The 18584-nt window shown below is 48.4% G+C and overlaps 1 protein-coding gene across 3 annotated transcripts in view; it reads right to left on the bottom strand.

The window, feature by feature from the left end:
* RNF216 (ring finger protein 216) overlaps positions 1 to 18584 on the bottom strand; it is a 146740-nt gene that overhangs the window by 25655 nt on the left and 102501 nt on the right. For all 3 annotated transcript variants that reach the window (XM_058711861.1, XM_058711859.1, XM_058711860.1), the window contains exon 14: positions 490 to 587. In XM_058711861.1, coding sequence (XP_058567844.1) covers positions 490 to 587 — 98 coding nt within the window. The remainder of the gene's footprint in view (positions 1 to 489; positions 588 to 18584) is intronic.

Below are 18584 nucleotides of genomic sequence, written 5' to 3' on the forward strand. Positions count from 1 at the left end.
GGTGAAGCAATGTGATAAAGGAACCTGGTCTCTGAATGACCTCATGGGATAGATCTGTGTGGCAAGACTGGAGTATTATATGAGAGAGAAATGGACTTTTATATCGCATTCTGGAGGCTGTAATTCTGCTTAGTGTCTCAGGCTACCAGTATCCTATGGGAAACATGGATATAAGCAACATTAGTGCAATCTAATCCAGCTAAAATGTGTTACTACTTATTTATTCAGATTATACGGAGAAGAGGAACTAACATTTACTGAATTCGCACGTGCTGGGCATTTACTGTATCACATCTGACTCCAGGACCAGCTCCATGAGGCTCAAGAGGTGAGGAACCAGAGGGAGGTGAGGTCACTTCCTGAGATCACTCTATACTGGGGTGGCCTGAGAGCCTACTCTTCACACGATCCTCACTGTCCCCTGACAAAGGGCAGGCTGATGGGGGGGCGGAGGGCCCGTCGTAAGCCCCCCGGAACGAGGTCACTCACATAGACGTTCGGTACTTGATGTCATCTTTCTCTGCCAGCTCTTCACAGGTGAGGCCATTGTGCTCCTTCCAGAGTCCCTGACACTTCCTACAGGTTTCCTGGGGATAAAGGAGAGACACAAAGACAGCTCCTGGTGAGGACACACCACACAAGTTTCTGTTCTACAACAGGAAATGCGAAACGAGCTTCACGTGGCTTGAGTTCTTTCTGAGGATGATTTCTAAAGACATTTCTCAACGGAAAAGGTAAGAACTATTAGGAGAAAGCACGGCGAAAATTTCTTTTCCTGAGATTAAAAAAACAAAAAAAGTGTCCCCCCATCACCCAAATTGTGTAAAGCCTTCTACAATGTCAGGAGCCACCTGAAAAACAACAACAGCAAACAAAAACCACAGCAGACAGACTTATGTGAAATCGGGTTTTTACAAATAAAATCCCGGCAGCTGCCTCAGCGCAGGGCCTGTTTGGGTCTCAGAGGTTTCCGTAATCCCTACGCCCAGGGTTCCAGTGCTGCTCTGGCAAAGGAATACTTCTGCTGAACTGATGAAAGGTCTGGATTAGGATCACTAGGGATCCTTAATTAAGGGAGATACTCCCTCAGTCATCCCTCACTCACAAATACAAATATCAACCTCCACAGCTTAGCCTCATTGATAAAGGTGAATTTTAAAAAATTACTGCTTTTTACTCTAGGAGGCTTTATAGTTTCCAAAATACTCATCTGTGTCAGAAACGATCTCACATCTATAACAAGAATTTAAAGGAACATTAATCCAGCTACATTTCCATCAAGTGGGAATTACAGCCTTAACATGTACAACAGGAGAAGATGGTACTGTCCCCAGCTTTAACTGGGGACCCGACCCAGTTTGGGGGCGGGGCGGTGGTGGCGAAGGCTTGAGGAAATGGAGCCTGACTCCTGAAAGATGAGTCGAGGGTAGCAAAGAACACCAATCTAGACAGAGAATAGAAAGAGAACACTCTGGCAGGTGAGGCTGGGCAAGTCTGGTTCCTGCGGTTGGACCGCAGAGAGGAAAAACAGGCTGGGAGAAGCCTGCAGGGACCGGTCCGCGTAGACGCGACCATCAGTTTGACCTCTGTCCTAAGAGCACCAGGAAGGCATCAAAAGGTATCAAGCACGGAAGCAACGTGGTCAGGTTTGTGGTTTACAAGATCTCTGTGTGTGGAAAACACACTGGAGAGAGAGAGGAAAGAGTGGACATGCCAAACGACCCAACAAAGAGCCCGAGAAGGCCCAGAACAAGGAGGTAGGTGAGGATGGGAAGGAATGTCGACTGACTGGAGAGAAATTCAGGAAGGTGTCGAGGATGAGGTCTTAGTTTCCGGTCTGTACAACCCAAGACAGAGATGGAGCCTGGCAACAATGGAAAAGGTCTGGCTTGGCCTTTTGTGGGACCCCACCGGCAATGTCAGGCGGTGAGCTGGGTGTAAATGTTCAGCATTTGGGAGTGGCTGGGCTAGAGGTCGCCAGGAGACGTACTAGATTTTATCTTTAAAAATTTTTTAAATGTTTATTTATTTTTGAGACAGAGACAGAGTGTGAGCAGGGGAAGGGCAGAGAGAGAGGGAGACACAGAATCGGAAGCAGGCTCCAGGCTCTGAGCTGTCGGCACAGAGCCCGACGCGGGGCTCGAACCCACAAACCGCGAGATCATGACCTGAGCCAAAGTCAGACGCTTAACCGAATGAACCACTCAGGTGCCCTTAGATTATATCTTGACGTCAATTCTAGAAACATCTCCCACTGCTGTACTCCCCACTTACTACTGAATTTTCTCCAACACATGCTGCTCAGATGACTCAACAAGGCAGAGAACAGTATGTACAGTACAGACACGGTACATAACAAAGGTGGTGGGGGGAGAATATAGCGACACATCAAGTCAACCTGAAGAGTTACCTAAGAAGTTGGTAGCACCGATTGTCCCAAGTGGCTGGAAGGCAGGGGTGAAGACTTCTTACTGCAAGCTCTTTTCACCTTTTGAATCTTATACCGTATAAATGTACTGTCTGATAAAAAAATGAGTAGCATTTAAAAAGAGACAGGGAGTGAAATGAAGTGGGCTGCTCGGGAGCTGAGAACGTGGACAGCCCCTTTGGTAGATGTTGTAAATGGGCTCCAATCAGTGGAAGGGGGTGGGTGGAAGGAGGGAGGAGCTGATCAGAAATTCACTATTACACGCTGCTGCTTCTAAGGGATGCAGTGTTCTCTGTTCCCCTACCTACATTCCCCGCCAGTGAACAAAGGCTAAATCAGTAATGACTTAATTACTAAACACCAAAATGCAAAGCAGCCCCAAACCCATTTTTAAAAGACCCTGTGCCTGACTATTCTGGGAAACTGAAGGATAAACAACAGCTGGAGAACAGATGAGCTCGTATCTGGATCCTAACCTTCAAAACAATACTAACCTAGCCACCCACCAGGAACAACAGCTTGACAACAATGTGCGGCCTTTAGACAGCGCTTTTCAGCATTCTCGGTGATGCAGTTATTAATTCATGGGACCTTCTTTGTAAGGAAGAACCCATTTTCTAGGTGAGACACTGTCCTGGCCAAATGGGAGTCCGTCGTGAACGGTCATACACATGATAGGACACCACCGCCACTCACTTCTAAAATCACAGCGGTTCTCCTGCAGCTCCAGAGGCAGATTTCCTGCCACGGTGCTTCTCACTGAAGGGCCCAGGGTTCCCAGAGGATAAAACTGAAATGTCTTTGGAAGAGACTAGCGAGGCACTGAAACCCATAATTAAAATAAGGCGAGAGAAAAGCAGTTTGGGTAGATTTAACATTGGAGCTGTGTTGTTTCTTTAAAATATATCTTCTCTTCTAAACACAACATGTATTTCACCGAATAGTAATTCCCTCCTCTCAAGCGCGGCTCGGCTTCGTTCTCAGACTCGACAAATGCTTAAACAATATTAGGCAGGAGAAATATTCTTGATCGCTTCTAACACAAGGATAATTATGTTCTTCAAAGTGAGGTTAATGAGAACGTCCCAAGGACCACTGTGGAAAGCAGAGTACTCTGCCATGTTAACTTCAAAACTCGAAGGACAAGCGTATCCTGGCTATCAAATCTAACCGGAGACCATGCTCTCCATCACCTGCGTGCATTTTCATATCAGGAGGAAAAGGTGACTTCATCATCATCCCAATATAACAAAGAAGGTGGCTCCTTCCTTCTGAACGAGGAGGGCACCCACACACCGATGCAGTCAGTAAGGACTGCTATTCCATCTGTGTTCTTCACGGCCTCGGAGAGGTTTCTGGTTAAGTTTTCTGTTGCCCTTTCGTCCTCAAGATGCATCGACCTGTTCTGACTACTCACTGAGGCCTCAACTCTGCTATACAAAGAAAACACTCCAGAGCCTCCCTTCAACCACTTTCTGCTGCTTCGGTAATGTTTTATGGGCAAGGCAGAAGATTAAGCTTGGTTTCAGATGACCCTGTCAGGGAACTGAGAGTTCGTCAACACAAACAGCTTCCTCAAAGAGCAGCCAACACTGTCCCTGGTCGTCACCTCGTCTACGCACAGCAAGGCTTCCTGATGCTGGCAAAGAACCCGAGAGAAGGTAAGACCAAGAGTCCAAGTCACTAGACCCTGCCTTTGTCATTCGCTGCCCTCCAGGCCTCTTCGGAATTTGCCCGGCTCGGCTCTCCGTGTACCTTGCATCTCACTTGTGGGCCTTCCAGCCTGGTCCAGAAAGTGGAATACAGTAGAAACTGCTCACTTATTTTTAAATGGTTGTCCAGTGAAACTTCTAGATCTACCCTCCAGAGTGGAGAAGTTGCTGACCCAGATACGGAGCATTAGGCTGTGGCCAACTCAAACAGAATCCTCGCATCTCAAGCTGCTTTGCTATCTCAGGCACTCCCAAAAATGCTGGGTCTGGAAATTCCCAAACCACCCCCCCGCCCTTTTCTTTTTTAAATGTTTGTTTATTTTTGAGAGAGAGAGAGAGAGAGAGAGAGAGAGAGAGAGAGAGAGAAGCAGGGAGAGAGGAGCAGGGAGAGAGGGAGACACAGAATCCAAAGCAGGGTCCAGGCTCCGAGCTGTCAGCACAGAGCCCGACGCGGGGCTTGAACCCACAAACTGTGAGATCATGACCTGAGTTGAAGTCGGACGCTCAACCAACTGACCCACCCAGGCGCCCCACTCCCAAACCCCTTAAAGCAGAAGACGAGGCCCGGGTACCTGACTATTCACAAATGCTTAGCAAACAACTCCAGCAGCCAAAGGGCCACCTGCGTTCAGGCCACAATGTCTCTCAGCCGTCAAGGTTACCGGTTTTCCCCACCTCCAGGTCCAAATGACACACGGACCAAGTCCAGGCAAGAGCCCAACTTTAAGACAGGAAAACAGACAATGAGACTGATGTTGGAACCCTTGAGAATCAATAATGGCTGGCAAACTCAAAGCTCAGCAGAATTGGGGCCTTTCCTTCCTTTAACTGAGGAAATCCGAGAACTTCTATTCTTCCCAGGGTAAGGATGCACACGGTCTCTCGAGGAAGTCAGATATGTAGCAAGCCAAGTGGAGCAGAGTGGAGTTAAGCGTAATAGGGCGCTCGTGCACACACGAGATGGCAAAGAGGGGGAGGAACTAGGTCAGACAAGGGTTCTTTGAGGAGTGGGCATCTTCACAGGACTGAATAAAACAAGTATCACGAGTTATGAGAACACCCAGGCAACCAGTACAGTACTCCTCCTATTGGGACTGACATCTGTCTGTGAAGTGCCCTTCGCAGCTACAGCAGCCATCAACGCCAAGTATCTAAAGTGCAGAACCAGATCCCCAAACGTTTCAACTATGAAACACACTTAATATGTTAATGTTTTAATGCACACAAAAGGATTCACAACATTCTATAAAATTATTTGAGTAGGCTTTCATCCCACCGTCTTAAATTTTCTGTATTTAAGCATGGTCTGCAATATACGTCACAACAGTAGCACTCACACACACTTTGTAAACATACATACACCGGGGGTGGGGGGGTTCTGCTCTACACCATCCTTCTGAGGCAGTGAGCAATCACAATGTTGTACATCTCCTGCTCTATATACTGGAAGGTCACGGAAGGGATCGAGACAGGGCAGCAGCAATCTGTCCGGGGGCTTGTGTCTCAGAAAGCTTTCATGAATGGCAGAAGCTAGAACGAGAGGCGGGAGGATGGCTAAGCAACAACTGGAAGAGTCCACGGGAAAGATGAGGGCGAGAGAAACCTGCAGTGGATTCTGGGGTTCTGTGACAACCTATGACAACCCTGGGCCGGTGGAAGCATGAACCTGGTTGGACCAGGTGATGCAGGAGCAGCAGACGTGAGTGAGGGTGGGAGGCAGAGGTGAGAATGTAAGTTTAATTAGAAAAAAAATTGTATTTAAGTGTTTCTTTTAACATTTATTGATCTCTGTGAGACAGAGAAGGAGTGGGAGAGGGACAGGGAGAGGGGGAGACACAGAATCCGAAGCAGGCTCCAGGCTCTGAGCTGGCAGCACAGAGTCTGATGCGGGGCTGGAACTTACGGACCACAAGATAGTGACCGGAGCTGAGGTCAGATGCTTAATTGACTGAGCCACCCAGGTGCCCCAATGTAAGTTTAATTTTAAACTAGCTTATTTATTCACTCTTTTTAAAGGTAATTTTTTAAGAGATTTTATTAAAATACTTAAATTTATTTTGAGAGACAGAGAGAGCGAGCGAGTGAGCATGGGGTAGGGGCAGAGAGAGAGAGGGAGAGAGAGAATCCCCAGCAGGCTTTGGACTCAGAGCCTGATGTGGGGCTCAAATTCACAAGCCATGAGATCATGACCTGAGCTAAAGTCGGACGCTTAACCGACTGAGCCACCCAGGCATCCCAAACATTTTTTTTAAAAGCAGGCTTCATGCCCACCATGGAGCCCAATGTGGGGCTTGAACTCACGACCCTGAGATCAAGACCTGAGCTGAGATCAAGAGGATGCATAACTGACTGAGCTACCCAGGCACCCCTTCACTCAATACTGGCTGAACTGTTCTCACTTGTCATATGCTGAGATGCTGGGGACAGCAATAGGCAAGTCAGACTCTACCTTTCCTTTCGTTCTTTTTTTTTTTTTTTTTTTTTTTAACGTTTATTTATTTTTGAGACAGAGAGAGACAGAGCATGAACAGGGGAGGGGCAGAGAGAGAGGGAGACACAGAATCGGAAGCAGCCTCCAGGCTCTGAGCCATCAGCCCAGAGCCTGACGCGGGGATCGAACTCACGGTCTGTGAGATCGTGACCTGAGCTGAAGTCGGACGCTCAACCGACTGAGCCACCCAGGCGCCCCAACGTTTTATTTATTTTTGAGACAGAGAGAGACAGAGCATGAACGGGGGAGGGGCAGAGAGAGAGGGAGACACAGAATCAGAAGCAGGCTCCAGGCTCTGAGCCATCAGCTCAGAGCCCGATGCGGGGCTCGAACTCACGGACCGCGAGATCGTGACCTGAGCTGAAGTCGGACGCTTAACCGACTGAGCCACCCAGGCGCCCCTCTTTTTTTTTTTTTTTTTAAAGTAATCTCTACACTCAATGTGGGGCTTGACCTCAGGACCCTGAGATCAAGACTCACAGGCTCCAGTTGGGCACCCCATTACCTTCTTGAAGCATACGTTCTAGTGAAGGAGAGAAATCTGGGGCAAACAGGGATCTGGGGCGACTACGACAGCAATGGGAACATTTCAGAAGAATAGCACTGGGTGCTGTGAGCATGAAATAGCACTTACATTAGCCTGGAGATCAGGAAAGCCTTTTTGAGGATGTGACACTGAAGCACAGCCCTGAAGGGTGTGCAGGTTTAGCCAGGTATGGGGGAAGGGTGTTCCAGGCAGAGGGAAGGGGGTATGTGAAGGCCTGACGCAGGAGAGGACCTGTCTCACTGGAGGAGCACAGCGGAAGCTGGTACGGCTGGAGCTCCAAGGGCAGGGCCGAATGGCCAGTGAATCCTGCTTCCTGCTGCAGGCATGGAGTCGAGAAGGAAGAGTCTGGAAAGCTGGGGCATGGTTGGGAAATGCAATGATTTGACTTACATTTTCTTCAGTTGATTTATTTATTTTGAGAAACAGAGAGGGGGAGAGAGAATCCCAAGCAGACTCCACAATGACAGCGCAGAGCCAGACATGGGGTTTGAACTCACGGACCTCGAGATCATGACCTGAGCCTAAATCGAGAGTTGGAAGCTCAACTGACTGAGCCACCCAGGGGTCCCTTGACTTACCTTTTCAAAAGCTCATGCTGGCTGCACAGGCAGGGAATGGCTCCTGGGGGTGGGGACGAGGCTGTAGGACCCTGCAGCAGCCTCCTCACTAAAATTAGGGCCAAGTACATAACTTCTAGGGGGACAAGCCCTAGAGTGTGGATTTGATTCTTGGCCAGACTTCCTTCCCAGCCCACTACAAATAAGGCTACGACCTACTTCCTGAAACAGGCTGCCAACAATGAGCCGACCTGGCAGGGGTGAGGCTGGCCTGTGATTGGGGAAATGGCACCAGGCCTATCTTTCCTTGTTAGGAATAAGAGAATCGCTTTTCCAACATCTCTTCAAGAAGAGACTTTAAGAAGTGGATTTTCAGCTTTGTGTCTTTAGATAAGCTTCCCATTGAAATGTCTGTATGGAAGGGGGGAAAAAAAAAGGGAGCGTCTTTTGTTTTTTAAAGACTTCATGTTTTGCAAGTATTCTCAGGGCGCCTGGGTGGCTCAATTGGTTGAGCGTCTGCCTCTAGATTTCGACTCAGGTCACGATCTCATGGTTTGTGAGTTCGAGCGCCATGTCGGGTTCCGCACTGACAGCATGGAGCCTCCTTGGGATTCTCTCTCTCCCCCTCTCTCCTCCCCTCCTAGCTCTCTCTTTCTCTCAAAAAAAAAAAAAAAAGTATTCTTTACACCCAACGTGGGGCTCAAACCCAAAACCCGGACATAAAGAGTCACGTGCTCTACTGACTGAGCCAGCCAGGTGCCTAGGAAGGGAGCATCTTTAACATGCGTCCTGAGCTCACGCACCCCTCCTGCTGCCCCGCGTCACCGGCTCAAACTCCAAACCAGTACAGGGTGCTTCAGACCCGTGCCACTCAGTCTTCACGGCAATAAGGGAAGTACGGACCGTCAGGTCGCCATTCTTTTCCATAGAGCAGGCAAGAAAAGGAAGGCTGAGGGAGGCAAGTTCACTTGTTTAAGGTTTGGGAGCCACGGACTCAGTGTGCTTGATTCCAAGTCCACTTGTTCTTTCCGCGCCGTTTGCACTGCCTGCCAGCTCGGGGCCGCCAGCAAGAACAGGTCATTGTTTAGTGGAAAACCCGAGGGCACAAGGGTATGAGACAAGCCCTGAGGTTACAATGGGCATCTCGTGAGAGAGCAGATGAAAGGGCGGCCAGGCCCCGAGGGGCAGGCGGTGCGACAGGGCGGATAACCAGCTGCAGCTGCTTCCCCGTGCCTCCCCGAGGCTGGGAATGACCCAGCAGGGGCAGGACGCGCTAGGACTGAACCCGAGGACACCATTTCTTAACGATAATGACAGGAACCTGCTAGTCACAGGGAACTCAGACGGGACACATGCGAGGAAGTAGCTTTTCCTGCGACCTCTGGCCAGCTGCACAGCTGCGGGGGCACAGAAGGAAGCGGGCTGCTAGACTGCCGTTAGACATGCAGACAGGTTCCGTGTGAGCATTCCACAGGAGAACCACGCATCGCTACTTGGTCCTTCCGTCACCCAGTCCCTGGGCCTTTATTTAAAAGAAAAAAATTTTTATTTATTTATTTATTTATTTATTTATTTATTTATTTATTTATTATTTATTTATTTTTTAATATATGAAATTTACTGTCAAATTGGTTTCCATACAACACCCAGTGCTCATCCCAAAAGGTGCCCTCCTCAATACCCATCACCCACCCTGCCCTCCCTCCCACCCCCCATCAACCCTCAGTTTGTTCTCAGTTTTTAACAGTCTCTTATGCTAAGAAAAAAATTTTTAATGTTGATTTATTTTTGAGAGAGAGACCGAGCATGAGTGGGGGAGGGGCGGAGAAAGAGACAGAATCCGAAGCAGGCTCCAAGCTCTGAGCTGTCAGCACAGAGCCCGATGTGGGGCTCGAACCCATGAGCTGTAAGATCATGACCTGAGCCGAAGTGGGACGCTTAACCGATTCGGCCACCCAGGCGCCCCTCCCCTAATGCCCTGGGCCCTTATTTGTAAGTACTTGCCCCTCACTTCCCTGAAGGTGGCCATGACGATGATGTACGAAGACTTGCTAATGACAGCGCTTGAGACCATCATACCGCCGTGTCTGCTCTGGGGGAAGGTTTGTTCCCAGTGACACTGGTGAGGGAGACAAGTTCTGTACTGAAAGGGACGATGACGCTCCCCCTTCCGTCCCCTGCCCCCTTCAGTAAACACCTCCTGAGACGGCGAGGCTGCCACCTCGACCAGGCTCTATTCTCAGCAAAGGGATCAGTGGACAAATGAGGTCGCTGCTCCTTACGGTCTCCGCTCCGCCCGACAAGTAGATAAACATCCACTCTGCAGGAAGACCGTGAAGAACACACAGGGCACAAGCGGGGGCGGGGAGACTGCCATTTTACACTGGGGTGAAGGATGCCGGCTGGTGCTCAGGTGGCGATCCAGTCTGAACCTGAAGGGGATCTAGCAGAGTAGGAGCAAGGGAGTGGAATGACCTGGGACAGCAGGAAAGGAGCTCAGAGAAGCAGCCCCCGGGGGCTTCGTGGCTGATCCTGAGGCAGCACCCAGGGCCAGCACGGTTGGCCTCCTGTCAGGACACACACCTGACACCCTCGACCTCGGAATGCACTGCCTGCGTGTCCTTTTTCTTCTGGCAACGCCTACCCATCAGTTCTCATCTCAAACGCTAGGGGCTCTGGGCGACCCAAATGACCTGGGCGAGAGTTGGCACTCTTTCCCTGGACTCCTCGAGCACTTGGCTCCCACTCTATCACAGCTCTTTTAAGTGTCTCGTAATTATCTGATTACATCACATCTCCAAGGAGCCAAGCACTCCTTGCAGGCAAAGACTACGCTCTGCTGATCACTACGGACGGACTTGGAACGGAGGATTCAATTAATCTGTTCAAAAAACAGCACCCTTTGAACGCCTACTTCGTGCCACACGGGGATGTACTGGTGAGTAAGCCAGCAGATTTCTGGATCACAAGGTGCTTACAGCCTACCGCGCTGTCTCGGGTGTCTCTGGATTTCCAGGGCCATGCGCTAAGTCTGAGCCACGCGACGGAGTGAGTGCATGAAAAACCTCAGACGAAGGCTGTCAATACAAGGCACGTTCCTCTTTATGCAGAGTTACAAACACACCTCCTACCCTTACTCCTGGGACTTCTGCATTTTGTATGTGAAAAAGGCATTTGAAATCTCTTAGTAAACGGATTCCCTTCCCCCAAAGAACATTATCTCCTCCCTATCAGGTCTTCATATTTATAATCATGCAAAATACAATGATGAGTGTATGAGAAAATCAAGTTATATACAATATACTTTCAGAGGGTGCCTGGCTTGCTCAGCTGGTAGGGTACACAACTCTTGAACTCCGGATCATGAGTTCAAGGCCCATGCTGGGTACAGAGCTCACTTAACAAGAATCAATGTTATATATATATAAAAAAACCTTTCAGGTTGTGTCACCGCAGCTTGTGCCTTAAGGATACAGGTTGTGTCTTTCTTACAGAGGCTCCTTTCCTTGCTCCCCCAATTCCCTTTACCAATCCAATGCACAAAACTGTCACGATCAGTTATTCCCAAGGAGCCAATGGCCAAATGCCTGTGGATGGTGCCTGAGAAAGTCCCGAATCTCTGAATTCCAAGGTGCTTCGTTGGCTTTAACCTACAGCCTCAACACGTAGAAACAGATAGCTCTTCATTTCGGACAAGAGGTGCTTCACTAACAGTAGTGCCTACTGACTCGTTGCACCTTTGAGAACCTCTCTGGTCGAAAGTCAGGACCGAAAAATCAGTCCGCCGCGCTCTCTCCCTCTCCCACCCAGGGCTCTCGTCGGTTACCACCTGAGGTCAGACCGCAGGTTCCTCTGGCCCCCAGCCACCAGAACAAGACGGTCTAGTCTGCCTGGGTCCATTTTTCTTAAAGGGCAAAAGAAATGTGAGCATTAATTCTTTTAATGATGTCCTGTAATCACCTGATTACATCACATCCCCACATGGAGCCAAGCTCACCTTGCAGCCATTTCTCTTCCCCTCAAAGTAACAATCCCTGAGGCAGAAGAACGTTCTTTTCTTTTCTTTCTTTCTTTTTTAAAGTTTATTTATTTTGAGAGAGGGAGAGAGAGGGAGAATGAGGGAGAGAGAGAGGAGAGAGAGACAGATGAACAGAGGAAGGGCAGAGAGAATCCCAAGTGGGCTGGCTCCATGCTGACGCGGGGCTCATTCTCACTCACACGCTGTGAGATCATGACCTGAACTGAAATCAAGAGTCAGACGCTTCAACAACTTGAGCCACACAGGCGCCCAGAACCTTTTGATTTCTAAACGCAGAAATTCAAATCTGGGCATGGCCAGGTGACAGCTCTAGGCAACATTACTGAGGAAGAGACTTCTTCGGGAAAGATTGCACACTGTTCTTGCTTTTTGATGGTTATACATACAGACACTAAATTAATTTTCAAAAAAATGTGTGCCCTGGATGCATACCCTCCCATTTCTAGATACAGAAGCAGACTTTGAAAAAAGAAATCACTAGGGGTACCTGGCTGGCTCAGTCGGTGGAGTGGGCAACTCTTGATCTTGGGGTGTGGGTGTTGATAAAACTTGAAAAATAAAATCTTAAAAAAGGGGGAAAAAAAGGAAAAACAATCTCTAAACCTCACTCCCGTAGATTGGAAAGAAGCCAAGCATTCCCCTCCTTTAGGTTCATTTAGGATTAGGTGACAAACTGGAATGGGGGACTTCAAATTTGGTTTCTGTACTAATGCTGCCCCCTAGGGATAAAAGTTAAAAAGGCACCAAGACTTGCAGAGAGATGCATGCTGCCGAGGACAGGGGAATGCTTGAGAAATTCACACGGGGAAAAACCATCTACGTTATGACCACAGCGCCTACATTTTATTCTACTACGGACACCAGAGTTCTAAGATAAAGTGATATGTAAATGCTGCCTAGCATGTAAGTTTAATTTTACCAGAATAACCATAAACAAAAATACCAATTCCCTTATAGAGTTATTCAAATACTGAGGACTGCTTCTCTCAAATGTCCATTTAACAGAATCACTGGGATGGTATCAGCAACACCCAGGGCAATGTCAGGAGGTGGGCGTTTACGTAGAAATTTGGAGACAAATAGGTGAGCTCCTACTAGGTACTATGACTACTGCTCTGGGCGCTGGGGAACAAAATGAAAAAATATGACCCTCCACCTTCATGGGAGCTACTGGAGACAATGTCACATAAAATACATATAGGACATGATTTTAGGTGCTAAGGAGAAAATTACAGGAAGGAAGAATAGTCTGGGGGTGCTGAGGTGCAGAGATCGTTCCCAATTATAAAGCAGGTGGTTGGGGAAGGGCTCTCTGAGAAGGCGTATTTAAACAAAGATGAGAGAAGGTGAGAAAGCGAGCCTCATGATGTCTGGAGAAAGCGTTCCAGGTCACTGGAACAGCAAGGAGTGTGGAGGGAACAACAGAAAGAGTGGGGTGTCTGGGGCCTGGGCCTATATGACACAGACTGTGGCTTATACCCAGAGTAAAGAGAGGTTGAGTTGAGGATTCTCTCTACAAGGACCTGAGCAGGTTAAGTCCCAAAGAACCCTACCTGCCAGCACCCCTTTCATGGAGAGCTCTGCTGCTCTGAGCCACCTCTCTCCCAGGGCCCTGCCTTAGAGAGGGCTGATGGGCAGCAGGGCAGGGGCTGTGACTAAGCCCAGTCCAAAGGGGCTTGCTCATAGCACAGTGTAACAATACAAGTTTGTGCAACCGAAGTTACTTATAGCTATGATTTTCATACTATAAATTGCAACCCACTGTTGGGTTATGAAACCATTTTAGTAGATTATGGCCAGTGTTTATTTGTTCACTTTTTTAAAATTTTTTTATTAAAAAAAATTTTTTTTATGTTTATTTATTTTTGAGACAGAGAGAGACAGAGCATGAACAGGGGAGGGTCAGAGAGAGAGGGAGACACAGAATCCAAAATGGGCACCAGGCTCTGAGCGGTCAGCACAGAGCCCGACGCGGGGCTCGAACTCACAGACCGCGAGATCATGACCTGGGCTGAAGTCGGACGCTCAACAGACTGAGCCACCCAGGCGCCCCTTATTTGTTCACTTTTTTGAAGTTTATTTTATTTTTGAGAGAGAGCACGTGTGTGAGTAAGGGAGAGACGGGGGTAGGATGGACAGAGGATCTGAAGCGGGTTCTGTGCTGACAGCAGAGAGCCTGATTCAGGGCTTGAACTCACAGACCATGAAATCATGACCTGAGCCGAAATTGGATGCTTAACCTCCTGAAGAACCCAGGTGCCCTTTTTTTCTTTTTTAGAAATGTTTTGAATCTTTATTTATTTTTGAGAGAGAGAGAGAGAGAGAGAGAGAGAGAGAGAGAGAGAGAGAGAGAGAGAAAGTGTTAGCACAGAGCCCAAGGTGAGGCTTGAACTCACCAAGTGCGAGATCTGAGCCACCCAGGTGCTCCTTTTTCTTTTTCTTTAAATTTTTTTTTTTTCAACGTTTATTTATTTTTGGGACAGAGAGAGACAGAGCATGAACGGGGGAAGGGGCAGAGAGAGAGGGAGACACAGAATCGGAAACAGGCTCCAGGCTCTGAGCCATTAGCCCAGAGCCCGACGCGGGGCTCGAACTCACGGACCGCGAGATCGTGACCTGGCTGAAGTCGGACACTTAACCGACTGCGCCACCCAGGTGCTCCTTTTTCTTAAAAAAAAAAAAAAAAAAAAAAAAAAAAAAAAAAAATCTTTATTTATTTTGAGAGGGAGTGGGGGGGAGGAGAGAGAGAGAAAGAGAGAAGGAGGGAGGGAATGAGCGGGGGAGGGGCAGAGAGAGGGAGAGAATGAATCCCAAGCAGGCTCCACGCGGTCGGCACGGAGCCCGACTGGTGGCTTAATCTCATGAATGGTAAGATCATGACCTGAGCTGAAATCAAGAGTTGGACCCTTCACCAACTGAGCCACTCAGGCACCCCTTGTTTATTTTTCAAACTAGAACAGAAAAGAAGATACTAGAGTTCATACCAAATGTGAGGTACAGGTTTTGTAAAATCACTGTTCTGGTTACATACATGTAAGTTATTTACATACATATTGGTTTTATGGTCAAATATATTCTTACTATAGATCACAGTCAAAACAGATGGAAAGCCATTAACTTATGATTATTACAACTTTTCTAAAAAAAGTTTAAGGGTTGAGAGAGGCTCTTTCTCATAATAGAAATTCCTAGGAAACACTGTCAGGAACTTAAAAATGGCCCCGTCTCCGCTTTACCTCGCAGATAACGCTTTTATAGAGAGGAACATCGCAGAACAGCAGCCTTCATCAGGGCTCAGAGCAAAGTAATGTATTAGGAAGTGATGGATCTAATAACAGATTATTTCAAACTGTCAAAGATAAACACTGCTAGGACACGGGGGGAAACAAGCCCAATACATCTCCTCTTTGCTCAATGCAAGTGTTACTTCTGGGCTTTCTGGTGCTTCTGGGGATCGTGGCCCGGCAGGAGCTGCCAGCAAAGCCAGCTCTTCCCTGCTTGGACTCCAAAGTCACCAAGTCCCGGAAGAGAGGCGCACAATTTCAGGAAAAGCCAAAGACCCATTTCCTACAATATGCTTTGGACCGCATCTATGTTTTCATGTCATTAGCTAACTGGACAGGGGTGCTGGGGGAGGCAGGCGATAAAAATAAAGGCCCTCACAGCCCAGCACTCAGAGAGGTCAGCTTTGCCCTCAGCATTAACATGAGAAATGCCACATATTCTCTGGGGAAGACAGACAAGCGGCAGAAGAGCTCAAGGAGCAACACGGCGGATCACACAGGACGGGCGACCAAAAAGAGTGTTCCAGGGGCGCCTGGGTGGCGCAGTCGGTTAAGCGTCCGACTTCAGCCAGGTCACGATCTCGCGGTCCGTGAGTTCGAGCCCCGCGTCAGGCTCTGGGCTGATGGCTCAGAGCCTGGAGCCTGTTTCTGCTTCTGTGTCTCCCTCTCTCTCTGCCCCTCCCCCGTTCATGCTCTGTCTCTCTCTGTCCCAAAAATAAATAAAAAACGTTGAAAAAAAAAAATTTAAAAAAAAAGAGTGTTCCAGTCTCATGAGCAGCTCCAACTAATTGAGGAGCGGGAAGATGTGCCTGCGTTACCAGAGGTTAGAAAAAGGGGAAATCGGGAATGTGCCAGCCCGACCCCCAATCTGAGGGAGAGGGGACTGCACTGGCCAGCTCAAGCATCTCTGGCCCTGTCACAGCTACCATCCTGCGGCAGTGACAACGGGCCATGGGATAGCTGGACCCCTCCCCTGCCTCGGGCTCCCTCTCACGATGTTCCTGTGGGGACAGGAAGGCCAACTTAGGTATCTACGTGACAGTCCCATCTGTGACTGAACTAGCATCCTGGTTTCCCTCGACCTCGCCGTGGCGATCCGCTCTGGACCAGCAGCGCCGAACAAACCCTCGGCCCTGGAGATCGTCTTGTGTGCGCACGAGAGCGACCAGGGCTGCTAAGAGAAGACGCAGGTTCTGACATTGGGGTCCCAGGGGGTCCAGGAAGCTGCACGCAGACCAACTTCTTGGGTCACTGTCAGAGCTCGCTTACGGACCGTGTTTTGAGAAGTCTTGACCCGACTGCAGCACTGCCTCCCCGCGAGGCCCTGCCCTGGTGGCTTTCCTTGGGGACACTGGGACCACTGCTCCCTTGGTGACTTGGTTTCCCCACAAGGGAAAAGCAAATACATGCTGATTAATGTCCCTTATCCAAGAACCTGCTCAGTTTCCCTTTATGGGTTCCCTGAACATATACTTTTGCCACTTTTTTTCTTCCCTGCCAAAATCAGAAAGAAAAAAAAAAAAGTCTTCTGTACAGGCCGTGCTTTTATTTTAGCCTAGGTCTGAGGACATGCTGTGTCCTCAGTAGAGGAGGACACAGTTAGGAGGACACAAGTAGAGAAACCAAGCCCTGCCCCTCAGGCCTGAGAAGCAGAGATGGATGAAGGCCATCCTTGGCATGCCCGGTCTGGCAACAGGCTGGGAGATTTACTCAGCCAGGCTTAAAATATAGTAAAATTGATTTCAAAATATAATGGAACAAGAAACGAGATCTACAGCATACAGTGTTTGTGTCAATGAAAACCATACATGCCCACACTCTTCTATTTTCTCAAGATATACACACATCCAAGGACATACACACGATTCTTAAGGTGGATGTTTAAGGGATGGGGGCTGGGAATGGGGACGGGAGACGAAGAAGAAATAACAGAGAGAGGGTCTTGCACAGCTGATTCTGATAGTGTACACTAAGGCGGTGTGGCTGACTCAGGTTCGTGGACTTGGGGGTTCCAGCCCTCACCCCAAGATCAAACACACTGCCTCATGTGCCCTGGGCTCAGACTGCTATCACTGCCCTCACCCTCTTTAGGTTTAGAAACAGGTGCAGAGGGGTGGTTGGGTGGCTCAGGGTTAAGCGTCTGACTCTTGACTTCGGCTCAGGTCATGATCTCATGCTTTGTGAGTTTGAGCCCTACATCAGGCTCCATACTGTAACGGCACAGAGCCTGCTTAGGATTCTCTCTCTGCCCCTCCCTATTCCCCATGCGTTCACGTGCTCTCTCTCTCGCTCTCAAAAATAAATAAATAAACTTAAAAACCCCCCCAGAAACCCAGGTATAGTATAACTGGATTAATCAAAAGGCAAAGCACTACCAACAGGGCATAAGCACATGAGGGCAGGTGTATTCTGGGGAGTCTCTCACTAATGCTTCTAGTTTGGTTAAGTTTGTGGGTTTACTGCAGTGACCTAGTCTAAAAATGACTCTGCTTTAGAATGTAAAAAACTGTGGATTGCTAAAAATGAGAATTGTAAGAATTAGCATATACTCAGAAAGATGGGTCCCAACAAATGAGAGGACCTCATGGAATCTCTGGTTCTGTATTTCTTGGACAGCGTTCCAGATACTAGGACTTGGCCTTTTTTTTTTTTTTTTTACCATTTGAGATGAAATTCTTACAGTGGAGGGAACAGAATTCAATTTTTTCCTTATTACTCACAGTTACGGTCCTGAGATACGTATCCATGACTCTAAGCTGTAACCAGGAAAGCCACTGGAGTCTACCGAGATGTGTGGACAGTCTGTCCCTGTCCTGAATGTCCCCAGGCTGCTGGGCCCTTGGAGTCCTCCTGTTTGTTTTGGCTGGTTTCTTTCCTGCTTTCAGGTGGCCTCTTTTTTGTTGCTGTTTCTGTGCTTACATGACACACTTCCTCTTTGTCCCCATCTATCTGTTCAAGAGGTGAAAACCAGACAGCTAAGCATTTTAGAACTGGGTTTCAAGTAAGAATGGACTGATCTAAAGGCAAATCTCTAGGGTTCACCTTGGAGGATGGAACATCAAAGACTGTAATGTTAACTATTTTGGATGCTTCAAAGGCTTTTCAGATTAGCTCCTGCTACCAGTTCAGTGTGGAAGATGAAAAAAAGGCAGCTGTGGAAAATTCTTCACAAAAATGATGACTGTAAAATCTGCTCTGGCTTGACCTTGATGGACCTTTCCCAACCTCATTATCTTCACCTACTGGGCCAACACTGTGGGGGAATGGTACTCTCTGTCTTGGCAGACACGTCTGTCGGGGGGAGTCGTGGGGGTACTAGGTCAGTACCCTCACCTCCTGCTCAGTTTCTCTGAGGGTGGAACCTCCAGCCTAGGCAGACCACCATTCAGACCAAGGCCAGTCTTTAGTGATGAGGGTGGAGAAAGTGCCTAGACCTTCTCATTTTGCCAGATGACAAGCTTCTCCCTGGCTGGGATGTAGTCCATCAGTTCTCAATAACAGGCTTTCTCACAAAATCCAACCCACG

The sequence above is a fragment of the Neofelis nebulosa genome, chromosome 18 (genome assembly GCF_028018385.1).
Source record: "Neofelis nebulosa isolate mNeoNeb1 chromosome 18, mNeoNeb1.pri, whole genome shotgun sequence".
NCBI lineage: Eukaryota > Metazoa > Chordata > Mammalia > Carnivora > Felidae > Neofelis > Neofelis nebulosa.